Here is a 24054-nt window from a genome sequence, read left to right on the forward strand (position 1 = left end):
ACACACACACACACACACACACACACACACACACACACACACACACACACACACAATAATGACGGTAAAAGAAGCTGTTAGTGGGCCGAGGCGGCGCCATCTGCAGCCGTCACTAGGACGGGCATAAATGCAGATTCATGGCTGGAGCTATTCAACAACCATGGCTGCCATAAAGATGAGGAAGATAAACAGGGTTAAGATGCACATTAATCTGTTCTTGATTTGGATTAGCGGCTTGGTGTGCATGTGTGCAGACAGAATACAAAAACAAGTGCTCTTTTGCCTGCAGCCTCTTATGTTTATGTGCGAGATAAAGACAGGAAGTAATTCTGGATGGAAAAGAGGCAGAACGGCTTTGGGGTTAAGTAAGAGACTGTCAGGCGTAAGAAGATGCTAAACCCCTTGTTGCTTTTTCATAATCTTCTTGAACTTTGGCAGTGTCATTAGGAGATAATGCAGGAGAATACCAGAGATCCCCATCGATTGGCCATGCCTGCCAGATGAGGCTGATATCGACCCGAGAACAAGGTTATGATGAGCACTGTTTTCGTGCGTCTAATTGATCTGCTAATCTCAAAGTTATACAAGAATCAGGACAGATCTGGAGTATTAATAGTATTTAAAGTAGTTTATAAGCCATTTCATGAGCAAGTTTTGGAAGAAGGATGCTTACGTAAGCTTCATGGACTCCACTCAGAGGGCATGCTGGTCCTCGGAGCCAACCATTTAAGAGCGCAGGCCGTAATGAAATATATGTTTTGGAGTGCTGCTGCAAGTAACAAATCCGTAACTTCCGCACAGCAACAGAGGAGAGCTGAAGGTCATCCTCAGCTGGGAGTTTAAGAGAAGCTCCAGCAGCGTTAATGAGCAGCGTCCTTGAGAATCACCGAGCTGAGCGAAAAACATCACTCAGCCCGCGAGAACAGAGGAAGGAGAGGATGTATAAGAGATGCTATATTCAGGGTGATTGATTGCAGATGGAAAACAGAACCCGGCACTGTGGCTTCTTCCGGTGTTTCGGAATAATAATGAAATGAGTGAGTCACATTTCAAAGGAGACGAGAGGAACGAGAAAGAGAGGCAAGGAGAGTGTGTGTGTGTTAGAGAGAGAAAGAGAAAGAGAAGAGAGAGAGAGAGAGAGAGAGAGAGAGAGAGAGAGAGAGAGAGAGAGAGAGAGAGAGAGGAGGTTGTGTTTTACAGCAGACAGAGCTGTGTGGCAATGAAACCATCCGTTGATAAGAGACTCTCATATTCAGCTCATCAGAGGAAGTTCATGAGAAGTGAAGGTCTCCGAGGTTAGACGGTACAACAGTAGGCGTATTCACAAACCTGTTTGCTGCCAAAACAGAATCTCTTTCCTCCCCTCCTGTGCCCTCTTCCCTTCTTTCCTCTTCCCTTTGATCGCTCTCTCTTACTCTCTCCTCTTTCCTATCTGGAAATGTGAGCTACATATTATTCATGTTATTGATATCTTGGCTGTACAAAAATGTTTCCCCTAATCCAAAGAGCTTTGGAAACGCATCTCCTGGACCTGAACACTTGAAGGTCAGATTGTTTTTCTGGCTGCTGATTCAGAAGTTTAGAGCGAGACTGTAAGGCGGAGGATCGAGAGAGGAGAGGAGAGGACACTTTTAAACAAACTTTTAACAAACAACTCAGATGTATGTGTGGACTGAGGATTACTGCCCTTGGTGTTTCTTTTTCAACACCTAATCATTTCAAATGGTTGGCCTTCAAGTGGCTCCAGGTTTTAAACTTGGATTGATTTGTTGTATAAGTTAGAAAAGTGTCAAGGTTTTTTCTTACAAATAAAGTCACTGCACTCATCGTTCATTGCACACAGGTACCTTAGCATTATCTAACTTTTCTACCTAAAAAAAATAATTGTGATTTAAAGGAAGACTTAATGACACACACACTTCTACACATACTGGCTTTACATGAACAGAAATAATCACTCCAACAAAGAAAGGTTACAGATCCAAACAAGGGTTTCTTTAATGATCATTTGTCTTGTAAAGAATATAATACAATGACAGGACTGGAATTCATAAAGAACACACATCAATAAATATGGATTAATACTTGTGGACCACCTTCACACAGCCGTAGACGGGCTCAGTTGCTGTTATATTTGTCTGGGATCACAGTCGACATGAACACACAGGAAGCTGCAGAATGTCGTGCGGGGAAAAGAGCCAAAGAAGTGATATTTCTCTGCTGCGTGAAGCATCATCTCACTTCTGGAGATCCTGCAGTGTGTGTTGAATGTCTTTGTTTTGTCTTACTGATGCAGCGGTTAAAAACAGCAGGGTGTGTGAGCAGAAGGGAGAAACTACAGGAGGGAGATGCCTCTTTTTGGATCCACTGAGGCTGCGTGAATATGGTCCACAGAGGCTATACGCAAAAAACACACCCAGAGTCTAAATGGATTTTCTAAAAAAGGAGAACCTCAGAGTATTTACATCACAGAGGAGAAGGAGTGGGTCATTGATTTCTGCTCTGCGTTTGTCTCTTTCATTTCTCATTCTCTCACTGAAACATCTTCCCATTCATCCATCCCAGCAGAATGCAGACGGTTTCTCCTCAATGATAAATCGTCTCAGCTCAATTTCAGACAGAGACGAAACAGCACTGTGCTTTAGATGCTGAACAGTGAAGAGGCGATGTCAACAGGTTGAACAATTATTTTGTTTAGTCTGATGGGATGAGGATAATGATGCAAATTAAAGCAAAAGGCAGCATTAGCAGTCGGTGTCTTTTTGAAAACGTGCAGCGGTCAGTCGCCGCTATTGTGCCGTCAATGCCATCGACAGACTTAATAGAAAGCCAAGACAGACAGCGTAATCATGAAATCAATAGTGTGTCTGTGTGCGACTGAGGACAGCAGCCCTCACCGCTCTTATCAGGTTGTCATTGGCGATGAGAGGAGCATTTGAATGCATCAGGTGTACAGTCACTGACAGTTGTTACAGTTCACGTGAGATTCTCAGTTTGATTTAACCCTGTTTGCACAAAGGCACTCATACACAAAGAAATGTTCCATGTGTCACTTATTTCTCTTGATGATAAAGACGAGAGACACAATGTAAGGAATGGGGTTTCTTTGTTCACTCAGACTTCAGATGCATTCGTTAGCATGTTCAGCTAACTAGCTTAGTACAAACAGTTGTAACCTGACGTTACTTCAAACTGAGAGTTAGAGATTTTGCTAAAATAAGAACTAAAGAAGAAGAAGAAAACCCTGTTCCCGACTGGCATATCCACCATTGTTTTTGGATGCTTTCTCTCTATTCCTCTTTCCTACAATTTTTCATCTCAGCTACCTTCGTTTTACTTTTGCCAAACACAAAGCCATTTCTCTTAAACTGAAACAATGTTTCAAAATGCCAATGGTAAAACAAGAAATCCATCTTTTTGTTTTGTCAGACAAAGAGTGTGGCGTTATAATTACAGCCACAGGAGCTGTCTGTAAGACTTCTTTTTTCAAAGTACACACACGTTTTCAGTGGTTAATCTTCCACTATTATCAAACAGATATTTTCCCATGAGAGAAACTAAAGTTGAACCACATTGAAAACAATGAAGGGGGCTTAACCATCGATCAATTTCCACTCGCTTGAATTTCATCTATTTAAAGATGTGAATCAGGCAAAGTATCCACACACTGCATCAAGAGCCCCGAGCTTTTTGCATTGTGTTAACCTAACAGAGACCATTGTCAAATCACCATCACAAAGAAAATCAAGTGATATAAAAACACAAACACATTCATCACTCTGGTGATTGTGATCTTCTCTCAAGTTCTCTTCATTTATGCCTGGAAGGTACTTGTTATTCACTTCGAGGAGGTCTAATTAGTTTTTTGTTGTTGTTCTCTAATATTTAATTTCACACTGAGGTTTTAAGTCAGAGTTGTATAACCCTCTTCCAAGTTTTTCCTCTCACTATGACATTTTGTATTTGTTGTGTTGTTCAGTATTATATTAATATTAATGAATGCTGCAAATACCTGCTGTTGAGACACAAGCGCACCCAAAGTCAATTCTGTCACAATGATGCAACCAGACACACATTTACAACTAATTTAAACAAGCTGTGCTCCCGTCGGTGCTATCTAGAGGGTAAACCAGTCACACAGTTATCTCCTCTCTGCTGAATACTTGAGCTGTGAGTAAGGGGAATAACCCGTTCACAGTTAGGAGAGGTGGCAGAGCCCGAGGAGAGGCCTGCTGGCTGCAGAGGCGTCCAATGGTTGGCCTGCTGCTCCCCTCCGGCTGCAGAGCCGGGGTTCAGCTGGCAGAAGCCTCCGGTAAGTCACTCATCTTCACAATTAAGACTCACAATTACAAAGCCCGGTCTCTGTGTATCTGCTGCCCTCAGGGCGAGAGAGACCGAGAGGAGAGGAGAGGGGAGCGAGCCAAGGAGATGAAAAGGAGGAAAAGCAAGGACACTTCTGAGCGCGAGGGTCAATGTGTTTGAAGTTTGAAGAGCAGAAATGAGTGTGTGGAAGTGTGTGTGTTTGCATTAATTCAATGAAAAGAGTGTTGGAAAGAAGCTGTGAGGAAAAGGTTGGCATTTTTAAGAAAAGCAAGAGAAAGAGAAAACAACATAGCACTCCCAGAGGATGGGCCAAAAGCAAACAACACAACACACACAGCCCACGCACACATTTTGGCTCCTTTGTTGTCGAAGTCAAACTTTTTAGAGTTTAATAAAAAAAAAGAATGCATCATCTGAGGGAAACCTTTTCATAACAACTTATTAAGCATAGATCTGTGGTGTCTTTTTAGAAAGCTCAAAATCTTTGCAGAATTAGCTATAACAGCAGATTCAACTTCGGTTGCTCACTTAAATATAAACAAAGATTATTTTTTTATCTTAGCTTATTAGTTGTCCAATTTTATTATATTTTATATCCGGCCAACATTCTGCTTTTCACTCCATAATGTTTTGGAAAGTTTTCAAAGTCACACTGCTGAATCTTTACACAGCAGTAATGACACTGTCTCTTGACATCTGCTCTGATTTGAATAACAGCGAGAGGGGCTTCTGTCTGCCCTTTCATTCAACTACCAGTGCTCCATCCATTTTTCATGACAGATAGAAGAAAAAAAAGGGGTCCGTTGCAGCCTGACATCTCAGACGACAGACGCTGGACGGCTGTGACAGTTCTCTGGGTCTCCTGTCCGTCACCCTAACCCTTCCCCCGTCACCACAGCTCTGCAGATAATGTCACTTGTTAATTAGGCATGCAGCAGATTAATTAACCTGATACGGAGGTGTAGGTTGACTCTTCTCCGTGAGGTTGGAACGTTGTCATTGCCAAGGTGAGGAGGGACAAACAAAGGAAGGGAATTCATGCGTGCAGGGTGGAATTTCTTTCCTCAAGCGGCTTTATATAACCCGATCCTGTTCTCTTTATGAGAGACATGAAACGAGGCTGAACAACACCAACGTTAGTCTTACACCAATAAAGAGCTGGTAAAACTGGATTTAAGTCCTTCTGCTACTTTTCTATTGTAAAAACTCATCGACAGTGAAAAGAATGTCGAGTGGGGAAGATAAATGAAAAGCAGTAAAGTGAGACGAGGAGAAGGAAAAAGCAAGAGAGGAGAAGCTGAAAGGATAAAAGTGCTGGAGTCAGTGTTTGGGACATAATCCCAGCAGCCTTAACCTCAAGCGCTGGCTTTAAAAAACACCAATTTAACCCGCAGTAAAAAGGGAAAGAGGAAGAGAGCAAAGCGCTTGTTTTATCCATCTGGATCCTCGCTTTAAAGCAGGACACGCAGAGGAGCGAGCACAGGTGTCGCCCCCAGAAATGGGAAACCTTAATCTCTGCCGACCCTCTCTATCATCATCCTCTGGGACCTCAGCCACTGTCAACACGCTCAATCTTCACACACACACACACACACACACACACACACACACACACACACACACACACACACACACACACACACACACACACACACACACACACACACACACACACACACACACACACACACACACACACACACACACACACACACACACACACACACACACACACACACACACACACACACACACACACACACACACACAGAGCTTCTGCCTGATATTCATCCTCATACCTTGTGTCATCAACATTAGCTTTTCGTTTTCGTGCCAGTTCCCCGTCTCATCCTGGAATAGAGGGAGGGCTCTAGTGCGCTTATATAAACAAAAGATCATATGACAAATTGTAATGTAAAAGGTAATGCTTGTAGCGTTTTAGCCTCTTTCGTCCTATTGTTTCGGTTTTGTGGCTCCTAACTTCAATGTTTTCATTCTCCGCTCTCGTCAGTGTAGTTTCTAACCAAACAGGGAGCTGTATATATCAATATACATTGTAAATAACTGAATGTGGCTACATGAAGAGCAGCAAACAGCAGACAGAGACAGTTAGCCTGCGTACATGATAGCGTTTAGCAGGTACACTCTAAAACATTTCAAACACAATAGAAAAAGCACTAAAACAGGGAAGTATTACCTCACTTCATTTACAGAGTCAGTTTTGTTTTAGGACATTTCTTTAAGACAGCTAAACACAATAGTTATTTAAAAAAGACATGTGTTTGGGCATGTCATATCTTGTTCTTGACTTGTGAGGCGGCTACTGAAATAGAACCAGCTCTGTGTCTCTCATGCCGGGCTGGTACTAGCATTTATTTTTCCTTATCAGACCAAAGACGTGAAACTCTGTCAATGAGTTAGAGGAGCTTTGACCTGCCGCATCAACTTCATTAAGTCACAGCACATGTTCTTACAGAGACACAAACTATCAGAAAAGGCAAAGCAAACATAGGATTGCTGAGCTGGGTTGAGACAAACTGACATCAAAGGTTTCAATTAACCCTCGAACACGTCGGGGATGGATGTCTGACACAACAAGAGCTCTGTGAGATCGACAGTTCTGAATGCGACTGATGTTTGATGGAACTGAATTGATATCCAATGTGTTTTCCATTTTCCTCTGGGGGTTTAAGCATCTGATCTAAAGTAACTGTCTCACACTGACAACAAGATACAACGCTAACAATCAAATAATTAAATTACAACTGCCTCTGATTCAAAGAAAATCTATTACATCCGTTTCAGAAGAAGTCGCTTTAAGTCAAGTACAATGTCTTACAAAGAAGGAACCAAAAGCAGCAGAAATAAACACTGAGTATTTGTAAAAAATAACATGTGTTCAACAGACAAAAGGCTCAAAGTCAACAACACAGATGTCTCCCTTGACTCGTCTGATTCTGACACGGCATTTTCAGTGATGTCGTCCCTATTTATAGTTAAAACCATCTCTCCGAAGAATGTTCGGTGTGGATCTCAAAGGTTTTTTCCTTTTTTTCTCAAAAACAGGTCAGCGTAGCCCCGTGTTTCAGGTCGTCGTTGAGCTCGGAGGGGGGAGTGTAACTGGGTCGAGTTGGAGGAAAGGTGGGAGAAGGAAAAGGTAAGACGAGAACAGAGAAAAGAAAGGTTTTTGATATTGTCCCGGTGACACCTCACAGCATCTCTGCTGGCCTTAGAGCTGACTATGGTACAGGCTGACTCAGAAAGCCAGGGGTGGAGCTAAAGGGGGAGGAAGGGGCAGTGCAGTGTAGGTAGGGAGGGGGCTTTGAGTTTTGAGCTGTAAGATGTGAAGTAGTGTTTGGGGAAATTGGGCAGGAGGAAAAGGACGACAGGCAAACCGCAGTTGGAAGCAGAGGAGAGAGTAGGAAAGCGGGTTTTTGGTTCAGACGTGGGCGTGGTTGTGGCCCTGCTCCCCCCCGTGGTGCCCCCCCTCTCTGTGGCCGTGCCTCTTGTGCTTCCTGCGCTCCCTCCTCCCCTTGTGGTGGTGGCGGCGGTAGCGGTGGGCTCGTCGGGCTGGTGGAGCAAAACAGAGAAAGACAGAAGGGATAAAAGAAAGGGCGGATTTAGTGAAGAAGTCAGAACGGGAGGAGCACTGAGATAAATCACTGACAAGCTTTCAGACAGATCAGGCGCGGGAAGGTGGAAGCAGGTACGACGAGGGGAATTGGATCAACAACAGGAAGGTCAGAACCGCTTGTTGTTTGCTCAAGGTTTAGCTGCTCACAAAACTCTGACAGAATCTGTTTGATCTCACATTCAGTAAACTGGGCGCCTTTAGCGAGAGCGCACTGAGCTAGCCACCCACACAGCCTCAGCTAAGCTCGATCCCGGGGGGTTCTGCCAAATTAGGTTTCTCTGTCCCTTTTCTGGATTTCCCCAACAAAGACATGTCATGTGCAATGATTGATAACAGTAACTCTGGGCCATGAAAACGACTCCGTCCGGAGATAAAGAGTCCAAAGGAAAATCATTTGTTATCACTTTTCAACAGAGGCTACATTATTTCAGGATTTCATCATTACTGTCACATTGTGAGTGGAGTGGAATGAAACACAAGACTCCATTTGTTGAATATTTATATATCTCAACCCTTTATATCTCCTCTGAAAGACGTAAGAAATTATGCAGAAGACATGTATTCCCTTTATTCTGTCGAAATGATTGTGGGAATTTATTTTAAGGCACAAAGGAGCTAAGGTGTGTGAAAGTTGCATAATGAAGACTTTTTTTAGACACTAAGCTAAAATAAGAGGTTGCTTCAAAAGTGATTGAACACAAACATCTGAAGATAGTATGTCCTGCATTTCCAAGTGTTTTATTCTTTATGCACAAAATCTCATTTATGATATGTTTTTATTTTGACCACACTTCCTTTCTCAGTAGGAGACGGTCACCGGTTGCAAATCATTTGTGTAAAAGTTTGAAAAAAAAGAACCTACCTTAAGCATAAAGCACTTCAAAGAGAATGCTACCACTTCTAAGTAAGGCCAGGGGAAATTCATCCAGTCCGCACCACATTCATCTTTTTGCTTGCAATTATTCATAATGAGGGAAGAAGAGCCTGAATTAGCAAGGTGACAGCAGCTCCCGAAGGCAGTGAGCGTAGGAGGTTCGTCTACTCTACCTATGGTGGTGTTTATGCTAACAACTACAAATATAAATGCAAAAAGGACCCGCCAAATGGAAACACTGCTCTAAGTGTAAGTCTAAACTTACATTTTGTGCAGATGATTTTGGGCTGGTCCCACTTCCCGTTGGCGCGGCACTTGGCTGTGGGCACGTGGCGCTGCAGGAAGCCGTCGGCGCACTGGTAACGCGCTACTGAGTGGATGTCGTAGTGGGAGCGTTTCCGACCAATCAGGAAGGCATTATCCACACTGGGCGGGAGGCCACAAAGCACTGCAAGGGGAGAGGAAGGAAACGTCATAGAATGTTAATCAGATTGTTCACTTCTGTTTATCTTTACGACATCTTGTGTAATAAAATTAAATCTAATTATAATGATTTTCTCTTAGATTCAGCTCAGAGGCCAGATTAGATTAGATACACTTTATTAATCCCAAAAATAAAAGTATGTTGTCAATAGAAAGTTGTATATCTATAGAGTATCTTCTGGGTTTACATTATACAAATACACAATATAAAAATATACAGAATAATTGAGAAATCACTGTAACAGACTAGCCTATTACCAAATCAACTATAAACATAGAATATTTATATTATGAAGTGTGCAAAGTACACAAAATTGAACACAAAGAGGTCAAATTATGTCCACATTTTCAGGGGTTATGGAAGGGAGGAAAGACTTTGTTTAAAATAAATTAAAGAAACTATGGAGCCGGGAGTTTCCCGCTTGCCAGAGGTGAGGTATTGTACAGGCTTATTGCTTTTGGAACTTTCTTTTAGGGCGTTCCCATCTCTTGGGAAACCCCTCACACAAACATCACAGAGGGGATTTAGTGTCTGCAGGACAGCGTGTCTGTCTAAATCTGTGAGTGAGTGGGCCGCTGTCAGAGCCACTGTCAGACACATGAAGAGCAGAATCAGAGAAATGTTTCACAAGCTGAGAGGAGAGAAGACTGACGGCCGCTCAGAGACTGACAGGGTGGACAAGCCTCGGGGATACACTCAGACAACTTCACAGATATTGTAAGTCGGAGGGAGCCTGCGGGGGAGGCAGCAGGTGAATGTGTTTCTGTCATCTTTATCAACCGCTAACACCCCGTCATGGGGAAAAGTTGTAGGAGGCAGGTGGAGTAGACAAAACATTTAACACTGCAAGTTTCTTCTGATGTACTTCCCCCCCCCCCCAAGTGCTATAGTTTTAGCACAAATACACCGGAGTCTGCTGCCATATCTACAAGGAGCTCGAGAAAAAAACGAGCGTGTTTATATTTTGGATTTGACTGATGTGTTTGTTTGATGAGCATCCCCAGGTTTATTTTCCTTCTTGTCAAAAATCCTAACTTATCTTGTACTTTACTTTTCTTTCTGAATACATTAAGCCAACCTGAATCATGAAAGCCTTGCAAAAGCAACAGAGCACTTTGATATCGTTCCAAATATTATTATGAATCATGAAATGTTTTTACTCCAGCAGATATTTTGACTTATCATAGCAGGGAGCTCTAATCATTGTAACAATGGCTGGCCCTGTTCTACCGATTGCAGTGAAATACAACATTAAACAAGTTATTAGTTACACCTGCGGGGTTGCTGAACATCTGCTGTGAAAAAAAGCTTTCACACATATTTCCCCCTGGAAGTATTCAATCTTTGTGTAATTAGAGAGGTTTTATTAGCCTGGGTATCACATGGTAAAACTGGGCACCAATCAACTGTATGTGCTCCTGCAGAGCTGTTCATTCATTACACCATGGGTTAGAGTTCACATGCCTGTCATTTGTTAGTCTTTTTCACATATTTTTTGGTAAAATAAACATTTAGCAACAAAACAATTAGCAGCAACAAGTCCAGGTTTCTACGATGGCCGACAGATGCAAACGGATTACAATTTGAGGAAATATGCGCAACGTTAACGAAATCCTGCAAATACAAAACGCTTCAACAATCCCAAAACACAAACAGGGACACTAAAAAGTGATGCACACAGCTGGGACTGTTGTGCTTTGTGTTTTGGCACATTTGTGTTTTTATATCTGCATTGTTTTTGAAACTGCAGCGTGTATCTTCTAATGGAAGTGTTTTGGGGAGCACATTTGCAGCTGTCGGTCACCTTAGGTTTCTGTTTGACATACTGTACATTTTCAACAAAATATCACAAGTGTTCACATTGATTATCACTCCTTACTACATGTGTATCATCTCTGTCCCCATCCCCATGGCGTCCAATACAAATGTAGATATAGATTACTTTATTGTCCATTAAATTAGCTAAGCTAGTACACAAAGGGCACAACGTATAGTTTACACAGAATACAGTACAATCATGGATCTTAAAGTGTAAAAAAAAGAAAAAAGAAAAAAAAAGTGGATTTTTTTTTTTGGTCCATTAAAATATCACGACAGAGCATGATACTCTAGTATTAACGACAATAACATCTTACAGTATTGTACGTTTCCAGGTTGAGCTTCTATCAGGGATGATATCTGGCTAACCGTCAGAAGGAATAAAGGTCGTGGAAATGAGTTTGAGGTAAAAACTTCTCTAATTTGCTGACACCAGAGCATTGCTTCCACCCTGGAATGTGATTTACACACTTCAGTGCTAAAAGCGGTGATAAGAGGACTTAATCAGCAATCAGAAAATGTTTACAAAGCCTCTTAATTCCCTCGTCCTTGTCCTAATACCTCTTAAGATCTTAATAGGAGAAACAATGTCATTAAATCTGATGAAAGTTTGAATGCCACATTTACAGTTTAATGCAATGTGGAAGTAAAAGGGGCGAAAAGCACTTTACTTCTCACTTGAGACGATCACACACTCAACACAAATGAAAGGCTCAAAGGTAGTTTTCCATTAGCCCTCACCTATACACTGTTGAACGATTTCTCGCAGCGGGGGCAGACAAAGTCAGAAGGTATTGAAGTGGGGATAAAAGAAAATGTCACTAAACTCAGGGAAAGCAAATGGAGCGGTCCGTTTCATTAGCTCCACTGCAATGGAGTTGTGTGACCTTCAGTGAATACATCAGTATTTGCATACATGGATGTCAGAAGCTTCGATACGTTGAGTTTTTATACAGTTTTAAGTCAAATGTTTTAGATACATTCAACATGTACAGTATATTTTCTACTTTCTTGTTTATTTCTTGTCTTTAAATTTGTATGATCAATGCCATGTATTTTTATGCTGCAGCAATTGGGATCAATAAAGCACTATCTTATCTTATACCCATAAGATCATGGTGGTCTTTCACTCTTTAGAGAAGAGAAAAGAAGAGAGGACGCTGAAGAGGAGAGGTGACTTACTCGTGCAGAGGAAATAGGAGATGAGATTTTAGAGTTTCTTAATATATGTATTCATATTTAAAATCTAGAAGAAATACACTGTGCGTTGCTGAATGTATCACTTACAGATGGCAACGGTGAGTATCTTTTCATGCAGTTCATTTAAGGTGGTGTACAAGCTGAAACTCCTGCATGCAGGTTACATAAGGTGTGTGTTCTCTGTCTGCCTGTGTCTCCGTAGGTGTGTCACTGAGAGTTAGAGGCTGGTTCCTCTCAGCACTCCGCCATGGCCTCAAAGCATCCGGACGCCTACTTAGGATTCTGCTACACTGAATCTGAGAGACTTGAAAGTGTGTGAGCATCTCGCTGAAACAGCTCTGGCATCGTGGCTCACATGGAAACAGTAGATGTGGATAGATTCAGTGTTGTTTATTTAAAAAAAAAAACTGCGGGAGATGTTTGTGTGGATGTTTGCTGAAGAGCCACACACAGCCCAGACCACCTGCCAGATAAAAAAAAGCGGAACATGGTGATGATATGCGATAGACCACAGCGTGTGTTTACCACGGGATATTTAACTTGTATCTGCAAACAAACATAAGAAGTGCAATATTACATTAAAAAAATATATCAAAGAGAAAAGCACGATTCCTATAAGCTTTATTGAAATAACAGAGCAAACTAACAGGCTCCAAAGCCCCAACTTACCTCAAATTAACAAGATTTAAAAAAATGTTTTCTTCAATATCTAGGAGTGACCATTTTCTGTTAAAGTATTTATTTATATATCTTCATATGTATTGAATTTTTAGATTAGATATACTTTATTGTTCCCAAATCGGTGAATTGTTTTGTCACAGCAGCATTATGCGTTATATACGTCCTATCTGAAGAATGCACAATGTAAAATATACAGAGGAAGTTACAATACTCTACAATTGTAGAACCTATCACTAAAAAAGAAAAGCAGAGGATACTATATACATTATAAAAGTATGCAAATTAGTTCATTTCTCTAAATCTCCACAGATAGTGTTTGGTCAGAGATTGCTGTGAGCCAATGAGCAGTGATAGCAGCTATGTGGGTCCCTGTGGAGGATGTCACGATCTGTAGCAGCGATGAAAAGGATCCCTGAGGGGAAGACTGCTCAGGTGGGTTTGTTCAAGAGGATCTTTATCTCCTCCTTCCTGTCTGAGACTGTTGAGATTCATCTTCAGCACTGACCATAAATCAACACAAGGGCTTTTATATTACATTGGAATTATACGTGTCTATATGGTTTAATAGAGGTGCAGGAATGAGTCTTACAACCTGGAAATGAGTTTGAATTTCCAACGTTTGGTTTCCTTGTTTCTAAGTCAAGTTTTTTGCTACTGCCAATTGCATTTATGCTTCAAAAAAACATACAAGTGGTGTTTATATGTGGAGAATACACTGCTGAACAAAACATCTACAAATCATAAACGTGTGCTTGCCAAAGATCTTATTTTCTGCCCAATACAAAGTTAGAATGGAAAAATCCAATTGAATTTTTGTCAAGGGAATCCTTACAATGCTTACTTCTCGGTTTGCCTAAAGAAATACATCATCACAGCACCAGCACCACTCTATAGGAGTGTTTGTACTTTTTGAGTACACACACACATACTCTCCCTCACCTGTGGTGTCCACACACACACACACACACACACACACACACACACACACACACACACACACACACACACACACACACACACACACACACACACACACACACACACACACACACACACACACACACACACACACACACACACACACACACACACACACACACACACACACACACACACACACACACACACACACACCTGGAAGCATTCACAGTAGCTGGGTGAGTAATTCCTATACAAATAAAAATAGGTTTTCCCCCTTACTTTCAAAATACATTTGAGCAATGACAGTTTTACACAACACACTGTCTATCCAACAATGATTACATTACACACCAACGGGCACATCAACTGCTAAAGGCAGAGACGACAGCCTATCATCTCCCAGAGCACTGAGCGCAGAGTCTGTCATGCAAAATTTGATTTCCTGTCTCTGTATATAATGACCCATCAAAAATAATGGAACTATTTTGTAATACTTACATGTCCTCTTCTGGGCAAATTCCTTCTCCTCCTCCCTCAAAGAGCTCAGAAGTCTACGTGACTCTCGTTACTTGAATCCAAATGTAAGTGTAGAACTTGGTCTGTGCCTCTTTTCTTCCTTAAATCGTTTGTTCTTCTTTATAATTCTTTATACAATGTGGATTCAGCATTGAAACACTGCTGATCTTCGTGGTAAAACACAGTATTCAAAACTACAAAATGTATCGCTCATCAATATAAAAGGTTAAAGGAGAGGTGTCATGGCCATTTCCACTGATCATAATTCCATTGTTGAGGTATACTAAAATAGAAAAATACTGTGCAATTTTCCAAACTCACATTGGTTTCGCATACAGCATCTCTGGAAAGTATGTGTATTCAGCAGTATTCACTTTCTCCACTAAACGGCTCGCTGCAGCTCCCCCCCCCCCCCCCCCTCCCTGTGAGCCCAGTGTGCTCTGATTGGTCGGTACGTTGTGAATCGCGCTGAGCTCCGTGGAGGCGTGATTTCCTTGTTTAGCGATGCATAGCCAAACACAGCCAAACTCAACCTGAACACACACAAAGTCACAGCCGAAATAAAAACAATAAGTGTGGTTTGATATTGAGTAAGAAAAAGGTTTATAGGTTGATAAACGCTGTGAGAATGGGTCTGCAGAGAGCATTTCGCCGCGATCCCAACTGTCTGTTATCAGCCTGCAGCAGGGAGCAGAAATCTGCAGAGCTGCCTGCACTGAGTGTGTGTGTGGATTGGTCAATTTGGACCAATCAGCGGGGGCTTAACGTAACGGCTCCGCGGACGTAACGTAACGGCTCCACGGATTGGCCCACTTAGTTCCGGGTGCGTGCTTACGAATAAAATGGATGATGATGTTTCACCAACGAGGCGTTTTGGAGAGGTATTTTCTGTGTTAGAGTTTTACTCACTACAGGGTGTACTTTAAGGGTTTTGACTATGCACACCGTTTACATGCAGAAAAACCTTCATAACACACAAGGGGACGGGTGATAACCGGAAAAGCATGACATGTCACCTTTAAAAGTCACTTCAATGCATAACGTTTTCATGTATACATTTTGTGAGGTTTCTGTAATCAGAGGGCCTATAGACCTCAGGTTATGTCTTATTGATCTGGATTGTTTTTGTACAAAAGGAGACAAAGTCAGTTTACATTTTCTACATCATTATGCAGATATTTAGCCATCTAGAAAGATATCTCAAGATAAAGACATCTGAAGAAATCAGAAGCAGGTTTGACAAGGTTTGCTACAATGTGTGAGTAATATTTGAGGCTTGTGAGAGCGAGTTGTGTAAATACTATGTTTCATGAGTCTGGCTGTCTTTCCCTTAGATCTGACCATCGTCTCATCAGATGTCAGTCTCACCTCTTTTCACTTATATGACAAAAACACCTTCACAATCTGCATGACACATCACGCTGGGCGGCTGATTGAGGCGTCCGATAGGCTCACACGGTGCTGTTATCGCGTCATCAGGCTGATGAGCAGCAGACAAACGCGTCACATGAGCTTTGAGAAGCAGAGAGAGCGCAGAGAATACTCAGCATGGAGCTCACAAACTCCACTGATAAGACAAGACATTACATGGGGTTACTTGGAGTGAAAGAAGAGGCTGATGGGAGGCGGGGGGAGATGAAAAGATGCTGGTGATTGTAACTGACTGATTAGGGTCAGAGGTGGGCCGGATGCTGGGGACTTGTGACAGTGTTCATCAGAGGTGGTGCAACACGGTGTTTGTGAGGGAAATACCTTCCCTTTCATACGAGAATAGAGGATCAGATGTGTTCGTCGCCTGAGGCTTCAGAAGTAAGCTCTTACGCTTGTATCCTCTGAAGACAAACCATCTGTTAAAGCATGAATAATTTGCCAAAATTAACATAATGACCATCAGTAAATCCTTTAAGGCTTTTATGTTAAGGACCATCAAATATAATAATAGAACAGGGACAATGAGGGAAGCAATTTTGTTCATTTCTACAAGTGAGTATAGATTCAACGCTGACGATAAGCCTGAATGACTATCATTTGAATCTGGTTAGGGGCTTTCATTATAACCCATTACTACAGACTTCACCGGGAAAGATTTGATTAAGCTTATTATTACCTGAGCAGGTAGCACCTTGTATGGCAACCACTGCCTGCGCATGAATGTGTGTAAATGTGAATGACGACCTTATATGTAAATGTAAATCTTTGATGGGTTGCAAAGATTGAAAAAGCGCAAAATAAATGCAGTCCATTTACCATTTAGCCGACCAGAAATCTCATCTGTCATCCATTTTTCCCCAGATCATGATGGCATTATCTTGATGATGCCACATGCGTTTATCAAAGTGAAACTTAGAGCAACATTTTGTGTCAAAGCTTCAGGCAAAGTTGTGTTTTTGTGTCCTGCTATTTCTCTAAACCTGCCTGCCTTACGCTTATATTATGTTTGTATTTTTTCCATCAGTCATTAGTCTGACCTATATTCAAATGTGTGGTTAAAAGAAGCTGTAACAGGCTCTCAGAGGAGCATGAGGTGACCAACAGGGGACATGAAGTCGAGGTAGCAGCGTATAGAAACGTTTGTTCCCTGGTTTTGCTGAGCTAAAGTTTCCTGAGCAGAAAGTACGTTCCGCCTCAAGACGTGCTTCACCTTAGTGAAACAGAACATTTGGCGGAGGAAATGAAGCCGTGATGAGAAGAACATGGAGAACTTTTCAAAGTCGTGCTGCAGGATTATGAGAGATATAAGAAGGGGCGCTGAGCTGGAGAGCAGTAATGAGTGTGCATCTGAAGCATGTGGACTGATTGAAGAGGTACGGTGCTAATCTGTTGCGCTGTGTATAATGGTAAGTATTTTATAGCCAAGGTGTTCAGAAGCCGTCCATGGAACATGTCGTCTCAGAAATAGGCTGCAACACTTGTAATCCCCTTCAGATAAAAATGAAAAACGGCTTTAAGAACATCCTGTCATCTTTTTCTCATTATCCATCTCACGACTCCCCTTATAGGATTTCAGACTAAAGAACCGACGGCACAGTGAGGTTAGTTCTCCTTTGCCCTTTTTTCTCCGTCTCACTGCCTCTTCTGTCCGATTCCTCGCCGTCTCACTGTTTAAATCCGATGTCTCCTCGCAGCCTTTTTACAGTTTTACATCCTGCCTCCTCACCTCTCTGTCAGCCATCTTAATCAGCTGTTGAAGTCTCAGCGTACTTCATGCTCCTCTCACCTCTCCCTCCGTCCGCCCGTTGCTCTCACCTGTTCCCTTCTTGCAGACGTAGGGCAGATTGTAATTGCATGGCACGTCGTTCCATTTGCCGTTCTCATGAGCGATCATCACCACGCAGTCTTCTCCTCCAGCAAAGAAGTTGTCTGGCTGGTTCTCACGCCAGTTCTCATATTGCTGCAAATACATGCACAAAAAGGAGACAAACATTTAAACAACTATATGTAGTTTATAAAACTTCAACTATTTTTTTCTCAACATCAGATACTCATCTCATGTCTACTTGGCAATGGCAATACACTCTTTGTGGAATATGATTTATTAATCACTCCTAAATTCATGGTTACTAAATGACCTTGTGATGTTTTTGTATGTAATGATGGACATCTAGAAAGGAATTCAACAAAAGCATCCTGTGTCTGTGCATACTGAATATGTGTTGTCATAGGTAGATAAAGCTGTATTGCAAAATCTTTTTAATGAAATCTCAAGCTATATCTAACACATGCACCAAAAGTGAATGCTGAGCACAGAATTATTTATACGAATCAGTTTCGATCAAACCTCTCTAATATAAATGTAGACATTTCAGTGTGTGGACCAGCACATCTGTAGGTCGCTCAGCAGAAAATGGATACTGTGCAACAAAGGTGAAAAGACACAAAGCAGACGTTTTTTGGAAAAGGTAAAGAAAGCTATATAATAATATTTATTCCCTCTTTCTTTCAGATAAACATTTGATATACATATATATTCAGTTACCTTGGATTTGAGAGTATCCTGCCTTTAATTATTTGTACCTATTTATTTTATAACTATTTTGATATCATTTAGTGTTATTACTTCTGTTTTAATTATCCCTATTTAATATAAACTAATGGTTTTATTTAAAGGTCACCTATCATGCAAAATGCACTTTTGTACGTCTATTATACATGAATATGTGTACCCGGTGTTCCAGGGAACTCACCAAGTGTCAGAAAACACGACCCTCTCTATTTTCCTCCATACCCAAATCTCTTAAAAGGGGCTGCAACGGATCTGATACAGACTGATCCAGATTTGAACACTTCTATGACTTCACAGAAGTGGCGCTACGGCTATTTGGCCAACTCCACCAATCAGGAGACAGCGACGGACATTGCCGTTCGAAAGCGCTGGAGACGCTGTAGTACATATGCCAGGCCTGTAGATGGTGCTGTTCTCACAGAATCAGCCCATGCAAAGACAGTGTTAAATTGAGCGAAATGAGGAATGGCTAAAATGCATGATCTGTTTGGTATTTTGAAAAATAAAAAGTATAAATATGCCTTATATAGGTATGGTCCTACACTATATTATTCAAATATAGCATGATAGGTCCACTTTAAATTTAGTAGCTAAGCTATATATTCTAATTTTGGGAACCAGGACTCTGTATTTGGAATGTTATTTCAGATTCTTAAATAAAATGAGAGAAAACTTATCACATTACTTCTATACACATATAGTTATAACATATTCAACATAGTATCAAAACAATCAATAATCAATCAGTAACAGTGAAAATGTTTTGTGTGACACAAAGGGAACAGAAACTCATGGATTAGTTTCCCTTCAGTTAACTGCTGTTCAGGATATTTACGGCTGTGTTACTGCAAGCAAATCCAAATGAATATACTTCCACTGGGATCTTAAAGGCCATGTAATGCATCTAACACAGGTGTTTTTTAACATGTAGTTTAGATATCACCAGAATGAAAATAAATAAAAATGTTTAAAGTTTCGTCATAATTAAATGACATATACGTTAAAAACCGATGTTGGTTCTGAAGTTTGCCGAGTACGCCCCCGATCACTCCCGAACGAGCGGTGACGTCACACGTGGCAAACATTGCCATTTGATCAAATCAGTCCAAATGGCAAGCAACGCGATAACTTCAGACAGCGACAGCGACAGCGATCATTCAAGCTCAGATTAGGTGGGTTATCTGGATTCAGTTACAGAAGTAGAGAGTGAACCAGCTAGCCTTTCACTTCAAGGCATCTTGCCTTATAAGTACGAGCCTCCTGCCCAGCAATCGAACAACGAGGCAGAAACTTGTGAAAGAGAAGCGGATTCCGCAACCGGCGAGACTCGAGTCGGCAATACTGAATGGTAAATTCTGTTTTATTTAATTTGACCTGCACTAAATGTCGATCTTAATTTGTCATCTGTTCCTCACACGTCCGGCAGATATTGTTTTTTTTTAATGTTATGTACAATATTCAGGTGTACATGTCAATGCTGTGAAAGCATGCCCACTTCAGATGAATGTGTATGCTGCAGAGAGATCTGGCAGGTGATGGAACAAATAGACAGTTTGCAACCTACTGACCAGATAGCAGAGTCCTGCATCGGGTCAGGTATCCGCGGGTACCCGACGGGTGACCCGCAAAAAAGGTGATTTGCAGGTGGTATTTTTTCAAACGCTTTTTTCCGGGTTCGCTTCTGGGTAAAACAAAGATAATGCGGGTCCGGTTGCGGGTGTTGCATAATAAATATATTTAAACAATAATAATTTAGTTTAATGTTTAAATCCTCAGACCTCTCCTCCGCGGTACCGAGCATAATCATAACCTCTGCAGTGCATCTATCTGCTGCTGAGCGCACCACATTCTGAATGGCTGAGGTGAAGCTCTCTAGCGGAGAATACAGCATTTTCAATAACTCTTCCTCAAGAGCGAAATCCAACGTCTGGGAGGCTTTTGGTGTCATCCTAGATGGAGAAAATAAACAACATCCCAGGCTTTTTGAGCCAAATATGCAACTGCGTGTGTTAATAATTGCACGTTGTCACTGCTTATATGCGGGTTCGGGTCGGGTTGCGGATCATGTGCCGGCGGGTCGGGTCGGGTTGCGGAACTAATTGGCAATATGTGCGGGTAGCGGGGCGGGTTCGGTACTGCACGTCACGGGTGCGGGGCGGGAGCGGGTCTTGAAAATCAGACCCGTGCAGGACTCTGCCAGATAGAAGACACCGACGAGAAACCAAGGTGCATTATTAGCCACCCAGGCTTTAGAGAAGGCTGTCTCAGTGTTTGGACACTGAAAATAGCGTATCTTCAATACAAACAACAACACAGAGCAGTTGATGGCCCACTACACCAGTAAGTAAATATTGATTGACCCAACTGCCTATTGCAGCTTTGCTTTCATATAATACTTTTAGTCGCTACAGATATGGTACACTTTTAAAGATACCATTAAACTCTTTCAAGCAGTCAAAAACAGCTTGGCTTTTATTTTTTCTGTGTATGCAAGTTCAATGTATGCTTGGGAAAAGAAACAACTACACAGGTGAGGAAATATATAAGAGGTCTATGATTCTGTCAAGCAGTCATGTATAACCTCATATTTATTTTGTACAAGTAAAATACAAATATCATGTTATAAGCCAATTTGTAACCATTGCTACATAATAGTACTACATAACATTTTATTTTTCTCCAAATATATTTATAATCTGTATACTTTTTTTTCATTAGGAAGCATCGATATACAGCTTATCGACAGTTTGTACGTTGGTGCTGGGGTGTACTCGGCCCAAAAATCAGAGTCCCGCTGCCTGCATGTGCTGTAACCGAGATACGGAAGACTTACCCTGAACCGGGAGGCCGCTATCAGGGATTTCAATGGCCAAATCTGTAATTTGACATAAGTCATGCAGCTGAACTGGTTAAAATGGTTTCGCATGATGTAAATAATTTACAAAGTACATCATTTACAATATTATTTTTCCAAAGAAACATGTAAATATAACAACATTTTCCAAATCACAAATTTGTAAGATTGTATTAATTTACTGTTTGATAAATAAAAAAGGGTTCTTTTGTTAATTTTTCACTTGTAACATTTTATCTTTATTGCAGTGTACATTAGTCTTTTTGGTATATGTGCGAGCCCACAAATAATTAAAAGTGGTAAAAATAATAAAGATATTCAGACGTAATTCATTTTTGGCCTTACTTATTTCACTTCAACTTTTATATATTTCAGTCACTAGGCAAGTTCACTGTACTCTGATGACATTTAGCTCAAGCTGGCATAACACCTGTAGTAACTTAATTCTGACCCGAGTTTTGTGCACAATCTTCCAGCACCCATGATCAATGTTTATAGCAATCAGGAAACATTCACAGCTCACAACTACACATCGCTTCCCCATCATGAATTGTTAGATAAAAAAAGTTTAGCGAGGTCCGGTTACACATATGTTGAGCGAAAATAGCGGAAGGATACAAAACAAACAATCCAGACGAGGCTGGTGTTTGCCACGTGTGACGTCACACAGCTGGGTTAATGGCTGGCAAGCTTTTCGCTAACGGAGCGGAATAACAAGGGAAAGTGGCACACATTTCATGTTATTTGGGGGGTATTTATGGAAAGAATCATTGATGTTGATATGTCAAATGAAACAGTGGAAAGTGATGAAGCGATTTATTAACACAGAATAACATTTATTTTGGACATTACATGGACTTTAAACACTACTGGGATCATCAGCTGACTACGAGAAAAAACAACACACAGTTCCTCACCAGATCCATCTTGTCGGTCCACTGAAAGTCTTCCTCCACTGTGCGATCATTTAACCCGATCCATGTGTTGTCATGGCTTAGACCTGAGAAGAAGGTAACAGGAAATGAATACAAAATAAATACATACAGTACACACAATAATACACACAGTACGTCAATATGATGGGCGTTGAGCGCATTGTTTTTACACCAACTTTTCCACCTTAGCCAGGTCTTTTTTTCTGTAAACAAAACGTGTGGATAGTAGGTCAACTTTTGAAGCTTCGACGGAAGCGTCAGCCAATCAAATCCCGTTTATGAAAATCTGCCAGTACAACTGCTAGCCAATCAAACCGTGTGTATGCTGCGAGAGCCATACATTACATACATACATACATCATTTCTACATGTTCCATAAAATGGAGGAGAAAATAATCATTGCGGTAGTGAATCACCCGGTGCTGTATGATCAGTCTCTGTTCATCTACCGGGATACAAACCGGAGGAGCCAGGCATGGAGGGAGGTGGCAGAGATAGTGGGTGAAACTGGTAGGTTTTCGCCTGTTTGGGGAGTTTATATCCAGTGTACCTCGTTTTAACATTGAATGGACAGCTAGCAGGCATAGACAGTATATATAGCTAACATGGAATGTTTTTTGCTTTGTATGTCGGGGGCGGGAGATTCATGTGATTGGTTGTTGGTCACGTTGCTCGCGTTGACTCCCCAAGCTTCAGACACGCCCACCGCCAAGCGTCAACGCACGCTGCTGTGTGGACGCTCCGTAAATGGAAATACACTTTTTTAAATTGGAATAGATTGGTGTCCAACCTTTGGACTGCAATGTAGTGCTCCAGGGTACAAAACAAAAGCAAGTAAAAAGGGGTTTTAATTCCCTTTAATGCATTAGAAATGTATGTTATAATGAAGTATGGTGCTTACATCATTCAAGTAGAATAGGTCATCATTCTGGGGGTTGAGGTTAAAATATGGGTACAACAAACAATAGTAAAGACGCCCTGAAATGTAGTTTCTCGTATGGATAAAGCTCTAAAAATTCTCAAAATCTTTCCCTGAAAGACAAATACTACTTTAACCTCTTCACATTATCTTCTTCATGCGTCAAAAAGGTTTTATAGCGCAGCAGAAAATATAATACAACAGTCTCCGAAGGTTCAGCAATATCCCCCCGACTGGTGAGCTGTTCTTTACTATACGTATAAAGCCAATTTAGTGCTCATTAATGTTACATATTGTGCTGCAGGGCTATTATTTGTGCAACAGGCTCCAAACACACAGTCCTGGAGCTACACATCAGCAGGGACCCTCCCTCAGCTGAGAGAAGAACAATAATGGAGATTCACAGTTTCTGTCTCTGATAAACTGGGGATGAGAGACTTTTTTTTGTGTGAAAGAAAAAAATCACTAATGGTGTTTTGGGCTAATCTCATTAGTGTGTTTGGGGGGTCTGTGTGCACGGTTGCATTGGCGCGTGCACATGCTTGCACATATGTAATGGAATTTCAATCATGGTGTATCTGCTTAACATCATTAACAGGCCCATTAATCTTCCTAATGGCTCTGATCCTCTTATTGCAGGGGTGGAGACTTCCATTTTCGAGGCAATTAAACACACTTTTTGGTATCCGTGCGTGCGTGGAAGAAAGATGGGTGCTAGATAGATGACACTTTCCTCCTGGTATCTGTTCAAAACAGAAGGTGGATTCAATATTACAGAGGACTGGTGCTTGTGATCTGGCCCTTTTACAACATGTGGATGAAGAGCACTGCCAGGGGCCAAAAGCTAAGAATAATAAAATGAAAGATTAAGAACAGCATTGAAAATTGGCAA

General features: G+C 41.4%; 1 protein-coding gene across 4 annotated transcripts in view; it reads right to left on the minus strand.

The window, feature by feature from the left end:
• Positions 1-1973: 1973 nt before the first annotated feature.
• Positions 1974-24054, minus strand: part of ncanb (neurocan b) — a 148640-nt gene continuing 126559 nt past the window's right edge. For all 4 annotated transcript variants that reach the window (XM_079679761.1, XM_079679763.1, XM_079679762.1 and 1 more), the window contains 4 exons: positions 22226-22308; positions 17698-17842; positions 9097-9279; positions 1974-7893 (listed from right to left, as the gene is read on the minus strand). In XM_079679761.1, the coding sequence (XP_079535887.1) occupies positions 7763-7893; positions 9097-9279; positions 17698-17842; positions 22226-22308 (542 nt within the window). In that variant the 3' untranslated portion in view covers positions 1974-7762. The remainder of the gene's footprint in view (positions 7894-9096; positions 9280-17697; positions 17843-22225; positions 22309-24054) is intronic.

The sequence above is a fragment of the Notothenia rossii genome, assembly GCF_949606895.1.
Source record: "Notothenia rossii genome assembly, chromosome: 1".
Lineage (NCBI taxonomy): Eukaryota > Metazoa > Chordata > Actinopteri > Perciformes > Nototheniidae > Notothenia > Notothenia rossii.